Source organism: Pomacea canaliculata, linkage group LG10 (assembly GCF_003073045.1).
Source record: "Pomacea canaliculata isolate SZHN2017 linkage group LG10, ASM307304v1, whole genome shotgun sequence".
In the NCBI taxonomy this organism is placed as follows: domain Eukaryota; kingdom Metazoa; phylum Mollusca; class Gastropoda; order Architaenioglossa; family Ampullariidae; genus Pomacea; species Pomacea canaliculata.
Genome location: NC_037599.1, coordinates 25,162,005 through 25,172,229, shown reverse-complemented (window position 1 = coordinate 25,172,229; position 10,225 = coordinate 25,162,005). Strand labels below are relative to the sequence as shown.

The 10,225-nt window shown below is 36.3% G+C and overlaps 2 protein-coding genes across 2 annotated transcripts; one reads left to right on the top strand and one right to left on the bottom strand.

Annotated features, from left to right (window-relative positions):
• Nucleotides 1-128: 128 nt before the first annotated feature.
• LOC112573228 (transcription factor BTF3 homolog 4-like) lies at nt 129-4,052 on the top strand. The gene is made up of 7 exons (XM_025253406.1): nt 129-222; nt 1,900-1,971; nt 2,277-2,390; nt 2,569-2,677; nt 3,099-3,194; nt 3,478-3,537; nt 3,688-4,052. The coding sequence occupies exons 2-7, from the start codon at nt 1,909-1,911 to the stop codon at nt 3,732-3,734; spliced, it is 489 nt and encodes a 162-aa protein (XP_025109191.1). The 5' UTR covers nt 129-222; nt 1,900-1,908; the 3' UTR covers nt 3,735-4,052.
• A 972-nt stretch (nt 4,053-5,024) lies between these two features.
• Nucleotides 5,025-10,196, bottom strand: LOC112573229 (required for excision 1-B domain-containing protein-like). Its single transcript, XM_025253407.1, has 4 exons — nt 10,137-10,196; nt 8,537-8,741; nt 7,025-7,113; nt 5,025-6,699 (listed from the first exon to the last, which is right to left on the bottom strand). The coding sequence occupies exons 2-4, from the start codon at nt 8,693-8,695 to the stop codon at nt 6,609-6,611; spliced, it is 339 nt and encodes a 112-aa protein (XP_025109192.1). The 5' UTR covers nt 8,696-8,741; nt 10,137-10,196; the 3' UTR covers nt 5,025-6,608.
• Between the last annotated feature and the right edge of the window lie 29 nt (nt 10,197-10,225).

The window sequence follows — 10,225 nt, the reverse complement described above, 5'->3', positions numbered from 1 at the left end:
GTTTATTAGATGTGCAATACATTAAATCTTTTCGTGCTATATTTTATCCTAAAACTGCTTACAATTTTTGAAAAAATAATTGATTAAGAAAACTAGTTTGCTTTAGTTAGAGACTATTTGTGACACAGAGCACCCGTATCTCTGACGTCACAATTCTTTTCTGAGGCAGCCATACTCCAACCTCGTGGGCGAAAGCGATCTCACAAGTCTGCCAAATAAGCCGTAGGTATTCTGTTATTATCTTGTAGTTTGTATGTAGACTCACTGTTCTACTACTCTTTTATGGTATGATGCAACTCTGTATGCCGATTTTAGCCTCAAAATTGTTATAACTTCATCGTTCGGTCAGAAGTGGAAAGCATGGTTATGGAATCGTGAACGAGCTACAGGTATAATCAAGTTGTACTAAATACTTCTCTTGCCACTCCATCCTGGGCGGCCTCGGCCCACAAATATATAGTGCGATTTTTTTGGATGTTGATGGCAAGAGTTGTTTTTGGTAAATTGTCAGAAGTGATTGGTAAGACAACTATGATACTCGATATGAGCTATTTTCTTTATAGGAGCGGTATAAGGTAAGGATTTGTTTAGGTTTGCCTGTTAACATTGAGAGTTTAGTATGGTTCTATCTGGACGTTTTTTTTTTAAGACAGGGGGAAGAGTCATACTGTATTGTTAATCAGCTAGAAATATGAGATGTACCCAATTCTTAACTTTCTTAACAGTCAGAAGATCATAGGATTCGCTTTCAACGTCTGTAGTATAATTGGTAGTCACCATGGTTAGCGGTCTGAGATAGCTTCCGTGGAGCAACATAAGAGACGGATACGCATTGACATACCTTGATAGGTTGTTATGGACGCCATGTGAAACATAACACCTGTGAAAACAAAACTTTAATTCTAGCCTTTTTTCTGCTTTGTAAAAAGTCTTGTGGCTTTGAGGGACCTCACAAAGTAAAGCTGTACTGAAGTGGCTTAAAGTACCAATAATCTTTAAGAATGTGCAACAAAAGTACAGAGGTTCCTGTTATTTAGGAAGAAACAAAATTACAGTGTTGTCAACTCTTTATTTCTTGTATAACTGATATTAACATTTTGCACTCGTAGAACAGTATGAGTAATTTATTAAACTTTGCTGAGTTTAGCCTCAGTACTGTTACGGCAAACCTGCATTATTGATGATTACTCCCCAGTGCCACCTCTCATTATTACTGATACATAAGCAGTTCTGAATCCTGCAGAAACTGAAAGGTGAAGCATCACTATCTTGCTTGCCTTTTGTTTTGATTGTAATTGGGTGCCATTATGTCCTTGTGCTAGTGTTTGTTGGTGGTTCTACACTTTACTTTTGTTAGTATGTTTAGGGCAGTTGATGTTGCAGTGGTTAATGCACTGTCACCATGTCAGTAAGGATCAGGTGTTTTTTTCCTTATCTTTTAATTAGCATTTGCTCTGTCTTTATTTTTGTAACTGTGCATACTTCATGGGTTAGAAAGTTGGTCATTTTCATTTTTGAATTTGTATCTGAGCTCCAACATATCCTGTCTCTGAATGAGACACTGGTTTACAGGTCTGACCATCATAAAAAGTGAGAATAAGAATTATAAACATTTCCATAAAGTTACCACTTGGAGGTCCATGATTCACTCTGTATCCAAAGAAATGGGTGCAGACATGTGGCTTTCTGTGTGCAAAAGCAAAGTAACATGGTTTTCAATGCATCTCTAGGACAAGCCTGTGTCTCTTTGAGACTTTAATAAGATGTGTGGCCATTTTCATGGTGTTAGTAAGTAGTTTACTTCTGCGAGCAAGATCTGCCAGAACTACAGGGAAAATAGAGTAAGCATTTCAATTATCCTTTATTTTATGTAGATGATAATGTGTTGTCTGTCTCCAGAGGGCAAACATGAATCCAGAAAAATTAAAGCAGTTGCAGGCCAAGGCAGACCAAGTGCGAATTGGAGGCAAGGTGATTGCAACACCATGAGTGGATGCCAGCTGTTGGAAATAAATAAGAGCAGCTGTATCTTAAATAGATTCAACTAAATGCATAGTTACTTCACACATCCCTTCAACTTCATTCCTTTATTCTACCCAGATATACTAAGTACCTAACTCTGTAGACACAAAGAAATGGTCGCTATTAACTGGATGATTATAAATGTGCTGACGAAGTGTAACAGCTATTGTCAGAATGTTTATTTGTAATTTATACCAATATCTTGTTTAAAAATTATTGCAATATTTAGAATTTTAAATGGCTGGTCGCTGCAGGGCTCAGCCAGACGAAAGAAGAAGGTCATCCATAGAACAGCTACAACAGATGATAAAAAACTACAAAGTTCATTGAAAAAACTTTCAGTCAATTCTATACCAGGCATTGAAGAGGTATGTTCTTCACATCAGATCTCTTTAATTTCAAGGTAAACTAGTTGTGTGTTGACATTGTTATGAAACCTGAGTGCAAGGACCAAGTATCACTTTTTTTTTTTTTTTTTTTAGTGAAATTTGCATGTGTGTGGTATTATGTAGAAGTGTATTGTATCCTGTGGATTATTTTCTTCAGGTAAACATGATTAAGGAGGATGGACAGGTGATCCATTTTAACAACCCGAAAGTTCAGGCTTCTTTAGCTGCCAACACCTTTGCAATCACAGGACACGCCGAAATGAAACGTAATAATTTTTGCTAAACATAAAGAGATGCAGATCTGTAGCATAAAATACAGTGATGGTCTTGTTTGATTAGAGTAAAATATTCTAGAGGTTTTCAGAATATGTTTGATGTTCTCATAGAAATAAGTTATTACAAGATGCAATAAAAATGCTTTTATGTAGGTTTCAATGTATGTTAATTATGATGATTGTATCTAGGCACATTTCAATATGATTGTACAGATTTAAAATATGATTCTGCCATAAGCGATTGTGATGGTTATGCAGATGGTATAATTTGAAATGTGGCATTTGTGGTAATTGTGCTGACGATCAGCTTGCAATTTTGCAGGAGAGGAATAGTCTTTAAATACAACAAATGTGATTTGACATTTAATATAACACTGTAAACATTGTTACGTTTTAATTTGTGTGTTATCAGAAATAGCTGAAATGCTTCCTGGTATTTTGAATCAGCTTGGGGCTGAAAGCTTGAGCAGTCTCAAGAAATTGGCTTCTTCTGTTGCCAGTGGTATGGGTAAGTTGTCATCCCTTACGTTTTCTCAGTAATTTCCTAGTTTAGGTCTGGAGAACTATTCCTAAGGCTGGGTTCATCAAAAGGTGGTGAATGTGGAATTTATGTGCATTTTGGGAGCAGTATCTCAATGTTGGCATCTCATTGACATTCTGGATGTCTAGTTTCTGGTGGAATAATCTCATATTGTTTATCTGATAAACTGCTACAGTTATACTGCAATATTCTAATGTTATGCAAAGGCAGTGTGAACTTTCTTACCTAAATCCTTCTGTGGTCATTGCAGCTGCTGGTGATACCTCAAAGCAAAATGCTGGAGATATTGACGACGATGATGAAGTTCCAGGTAACTAATACATTTGATATAACAGATATAGGGAAGGCTTGTCATTTTTGATCATTTCTTGTAAAGTTATACATTTCTGGATTACTATTAGAAGACAAGCAAATGGTCAAAGAAAATTGTTTTATTTACACTTGTTATTTTGTGCTTCAGAGTTGGTTGGAAACTTTGATGAAGCTTCAAAAGGGGAGGGGGTGTGACTGCAAACCCAAGAGGCAGCTTGACATCCACAATATTCGTGTATCAACACCCTGGCCTCTTCACACCCTGAATCCACTGCCTGCCCTTGTTTGCATCTTTTTAGTGAGAAAACAGCTCTTTGTAAATTGCCTCTGTAAATTCCAACTGCAAATACAAGCAACTCTTTTTCCTTTAACTTTGTTGCTTTGTCATTGCTTTATGTTCTGCGTTTCCTGAGTGTATTTGTGGTTCAAGGGCTGTATTAATCTTGAGGGTGACCTTGAGTTGGACTCCCAATTACAATGCAGTTTTGAATGAAAATAAAGTGACATTTTTTACTAGTTGTGTTGTGATTTGGGTTGTGGGTTAATTAATTGATATGGTAAATATCTTCTCAGTTATAGGAGCAGGAGTTTTGGGTAATGGTAATAAACACAAGATTTTTATAGTCCACAATACCCGGAGAATACTTATCACACCAAACTGAGCTTTAGAGCAAGGTGTTAAAAAAGCATATGTAAAGACACAAGTAGACATAATTATACTGAGGTATCTGTAGATATTAACACCCTCCCTATCATCACTAGGGATGAAAGGTATCGAGAACAGTGACAGCAGTTTAATCTTCATCAGTGCATGTCAAAGGTGGAAGATCCCGGCACAGAATGACCATACCAGACTTTTATGCATTAAGCAGGCCGTCAGGATTCGCTTTGTTCATTTTGCCTTGTTTCTGGTACAATCTTCAGCAAGAACAAGAACTCTTTTAAATCACTTTTTATCCCTGCCAACAAAGCTAGAATGGTGCAGCTTGTAGATAGAGTGAAAGAATGCTGTCAGCAAAGCCATGCACATACACTCAACCCCCTTTTCAGGTTTGTGTATAGCACAAAAAAACTGCTAAATGGTGATTGGAAGTTACCACAGGACACTAAATGAAAGAGCTTCAATAAGCTAATTATAATTTTTTCCATGACTGGAATAGTTCGAACAGTATTGTTCATATTTGTTTTAAATAACAAGTGCCAGAGGGATTTGGTTTCTTTTTGTGATCAGCAAATTCAGAAATTTCCAGCATTTTGTCTATACCAAAATATGTTATAACAGGAGAATTTGTTTCACTGAGTTTAGGCAGACTTTGCTATGGCTGTATGCAGAGGCATTTGTACCCTCTGCAGTCCAGCTGCTCAACCACAGAATATATTGTCGATTGTGTGTGGTGTAGCAGGTGTGTCTTAAGAATAGTTTTAGTTAAGTACTCCAAGCTGATTTTTGAATTAATAATAAGCAAAACAACACGTACACAGATAATTTTTTCATCATTTCAATGATACCAAGTTTTTTTCAAAGTTTACAAGCTGTACATTTTAAAATATTTTAATTTCCAAGTAATTTTATACTCTAAAATGAAAGGTCAGTACACCATCAGTTAAGTATTAAACACTTAGAAATCATCTGGAAGCACTACCTAACACAATGAACTGCTACAATTTTTATTTTAGGACACCCAGGTACTGAAAACTATTAATAATAGTGCTTTAAAATTGGAATTTCAAGTAAATGTCACTGCTCTGAACCATAACACTTATTTATGCAACACATTCCAAAACAAAACCAAAAAAAGATTTAAAAGGTGACGTAACTGATTATATTAACGGTATAAAAATGGTTTTAGTATCAATTTTGTATCAATACTATTCTCCTGTGAAAGGAATGGAGTACCTGGGTCTTCCTAAATCATATAGCTATCATTAACACCTGAAACATCCTATATTCTGACAACTGGCAGAATGTCACAATCCTGCTGAAACATGAAGCATTAATCTACTTCTAATCATCTTTTTGGCATGGTCACCAGAAAAAAATCATTTCTTCAATAAACTCGAAAACTGCAGAATTTGACAATAAATTGTTCGCAACCTGCTCATTGTACGTAGTACGTGTTGTTGGTCAAAGTAGACGGCCAGCTACTGGTCTTGCCTGCTAAAAACTAACAACACTGCTGATAGTGATATATCATCACCTGTCTCACTCTCAAGAACATCTTGTTGGACATCAATAGAATGGATTTATAGGTGGTCTACAGTCCCAGATACCCTCAAGGTTTCTTTTTGGTTCAGACAAGTTTGTGATAACTGATCTGATCCAACAGAGCTGACGTAATGGTGGTGCATCAAATTCCTCCAGAATGCATCTTCTTAATCAGCCTGCCATGTGCAGCAACTTCTCTCACATCATTTGCACAAGTTTCTCCTGTTGCCATGACTGGTGTGACTGTTTCGTAACTTACCATAATATGGCCTTAGCTGCTGACACTGCTAACAACATAACAATTTTCGTTTGTCAAGTTAACCATGAAAATATTCACACAAAAAGTTCAGAAAATAACATAACTCCACCCTTTGTTTCTTATTGTCATACTACAACAATGATCACCTGCATCAAATCAGTTTAATTTTCTAGTCATCTAACAGCACTTTTCATATTAATGAACTGCCAAACATTAAATAAATGTGCATACCTGACAATACCTGTAAGGAACCTTCACTAAACTGAATCTCAATCCAGCAATTTGCTCAGTTTGGAGTACCTAATTCTAGACACAAGATGGTATGTTTTTCTGTTTTGCTATGATGCATCACTTGCTTTATCCCTATCTTGTAACTAGCACTTGCTTTCTTTTTTCTCTATGATTTTTTTCCATAACTTTTGTAACAGAACACACTTCCCTAATTGCCCATTGGAATTAATAAAGTTGGTCATATGTCACTTGCAGACTTTGATCCACCTGATGTAGTTCATGCATCCTCATGAAAAACAGAATAAAGTGAAAATTCTTCAGTGTCTAGCAACTGCATAATTATGTTTCACAAAAGACAGTCACACTCTAGGGGTCATCTTCCTTCCCCATTGGTGTACAGATCTTCTGATTCATACTTGAGGTCTTCAAGATGCTCGTTGATTCTGCAGACAACATTCTGAAGTCTGAAATCAAGAAAGAGAAATATGTGAAACCGCTGTGTAATGGTACAAGGAAGTAAATTACAGCGTATGTGGAGGTTTACTAAAGTGTAATGGTACATACAATTATATTACAGAGTAAACCTATGTGGAGGCATATTATGGTGTTAGGTTATGATATAAAAAGTTGATATAAAAAATAAAGGTATATTCTGATATTTTGCATGCAGCCATTTATCGTCTTGTAACAAGTAAAGATTTTACAATCTGCCTTTAAAGAACACAGTTAATATGAGACAGGCACTTTTTTCCATATAATCATTTTTAGGCAAGATATTAGTTGGCTTACTTTTCTTGGAGGCCTGCCACCTGTGCTGGCATGCTTTCATCCTCAGGGTTATCGACAACACCCTGACGAGCTATCTGTAGCTCTGCTGTCTGCATATTAATGAAAAGTATTCAAAAAAACTTGTCATTATTTCTATTTCTTGTATCTTCATGCAGTCAAAGAGATGGCACATAAAATAATTTCAGACCAAACACACCCCCTCCATCCCAAATTTCAGCTGTGGCCCCTGGGCAGGTGCTACAAAGTGCCATGTGCGCAAAAAACTGCCTATCAGAGGTCCTTCATGCCAGCAGCAATCACCATCTTAAATAAGAGGCATAAGTACTCGAAGAGCTGCAATACTACCTGGCATCCTCCATGTATGTGAGAGAAGGTGTAGGTGTGCGTGTGTGTTGAATGGGTATGTCTGGCAATTATGTTTTGTCATGTTCATATTATATTTGCTATGCTCATATTATGTTTGTATATGTGCTTGGGCTTGTGAGTGTAAGAAAAATTTCTGTCTTGGACTTCCTTGGACAGACAATAAAGTTTTATTTGATTTGATTTGATTTCTGTGGCTATGTCAAAAGCATCACACAGTATCAACAGTTAGTAGTCTTTCAAAAATGAATAGAAGATGGTCCCATAACTTTTTGGTCATTGGAGACTGTACTTATGTCAGAGCCAGCTTCTGGTGAGAACAATGCTCATCTTCTTTCCTTTGCTGCTTTTCGTTTCCCAACCCTTGCTCAAGGTGATGGCTATCCATTTAACAGCTGGATATACTGTGGTGAGTGTGCTGCATAAAATATGCGTTGAACTGGCTAATATGTAGGCTTCTAGCCTGAGATGCTGGTTCTCTAATCACTACTCTATTTGCCTCTTCAAATTATAATCTCTGGACCATGAGAAAAGTACCACATAAACGTAGGTATCAACTATGGCTACACAATGAGCATTAAAACACCCATCACTATGACCATTTGCTGTCATCAAATGCACGGCAGCCAGAGTGGTTATCTTTTGTGCCTACATAAAAAGCAATAAACCATTACCTTAAGTTGTTATAATTTACATGTAATTTTGAGGAAGCAGATAGCCAAATAATGTACAAAACTGAAAGCACATTGGTTTAGTTCCCATGTGATACAGTGAACTTTCCCCAGTCAATCTAGCTCTTGACTTCTCTGACTTCATAGTGGGTTGGGAAAGGTTAAAGGAGAAAAGGACACTGGCCTAACAAAATCCTTGCCCCAGGAAATGTGGGGGCCTAATACCACACTCCCCAAATGGCAAAATGTAGGAGACTTCCCTTTTAAATAGTTATTTCAACTACTGAGTAGCAGCAACCTACATTCACTAAGGATGAGCCACATGTAAACACTGGCAGCAAATTATGCTGAAGCAAGGACATTCACTTGTGCCGAACAGCTGTTCCATTATAATTTAAAAGCATATCATTAATTAGCACAAAACTACATCATAGTTTATAGTATACCATTAATTAGCACAAAATACTCATAGCCTCACCAGCTCCAGCTTTTCCTGTTCTCCAGCCTGAATACTGTCAATACATTCTGCAACTTTGTTCAACTTGTATTTCTCACACAGTGTCTTTGAAATGGAAATTGCTTCCTCTGATATGGTTTTGAAGCTCTGTGTCACTTCATGCACAAGACTTCGATACATTACAAAGTTGTAATGGGGAGCTCCTTCCAGGTAAGCCGAAAAGCCACTGGCCAAATCAACAGCATGGTCTTATGAATTAAATGTTTTAAGTTTTTATTAGTGTCCAGTTTTATTTCAAATGATTCTCAGCTAAGCACAAGTTACTGTTTTACAAAATCTAAATGAAGAACCCACTTTTGTTCTCAAGATATAGGCCAGCATTTTGATTTCTTTCTCAGCAAGCCTAGCACTATTTAGTTTTTGTTACACTACATACCTGACACCCTATCATGTATAACTCTTGTTTAGGAAAAGTAGTATTAACACTTTCAAGGAGTGAAATTTTCTAATTCATTACAAGAGAGTAAGTCAACAAATCTGAGTAAATAAATTCTACATGGGAAATATAAAAGTCTAATTCCTGACATTACAAGTTATAGCAGGGATACACTTTAACTGTCAACACTACAGCCAATAGGAGATCTGGGACCACATTTAAATTGGGTTTGTGTAGGATTTCACCTCTTTCTATGCACAGATCAAAATGTTGATGTTTGAAGGCCTTTATCTCCCTTACTAATTGTTCAGATTTTAAAAATAACCACTAGATCTTTATCTGAAAACAGCTTGAAAAAAATCGAATAATTTTGGCTAGTCTTTAACAAATTTAACTAAAATGAATATGCATTTATCTCCTTTATGTCCGACTTTTGCTAGCTATTTCTTTAAATTCTTTTGCAAAGTTAGATCCTACCCTGGAAATGTATGTCCCATGTGTAGAAAATCTTATAATAGTATGTTAATTATGGGTTAGAAAAATCATATACCTCATCAATTATTAAACTGATAGATAAATTTTTGGTTTATTTTTTGAAGACTGCATATGCCAGTTATGTTATGATCTAGGTTCTATTAAGTTAGTTACATGCGCTCATAGTATGGTAATAATGGTAAAACAATGGTTAGATTGGTGTTTTACATGAAGCCAACAATCATAGCTATATCACAGCAAGGCGGCTGGCCTGTAAACAGATTATAATTTTTGTATTATGATTTTTGTAAGAAAATCATGTGTTACACATCTGTAAATATATGTGTGTATACATTTTCTGGATATTTCAATACACCTTAGAGCAGGGGTGGGCAATTAATTCCCAAGGGGCGGATGATGAAATAATATAGTTGTATATATAGTATATTTACTGGTGGGGGCCAGCGGGCGGGCCGGTCATCGCAGCTACTGCTGTCCTCCTTAAAAAAAATTAGTATCTATGTATTTACTGGTAAGGTGGTTTGTAAGTATCTAGAATTAGTAGATGGTATCTGTGTAGCCTTCTGGTTGGGTAACATCAGTACTTGGGTTACATCTAAAGTAAACCTGCTTATGAATATGACAGTTACCTAGCTGATGTCTGTAAATCTAATAGAATATTTAAACCATTAACCAGAAGTTGTAAGGTACCTCTCCAAAAATTTATAGGCTTCCACTCTTTCTTCCTGGACAGCATGAAACTTTTTTATTAGTTCACCTTCTGGGAAATATACCAATGT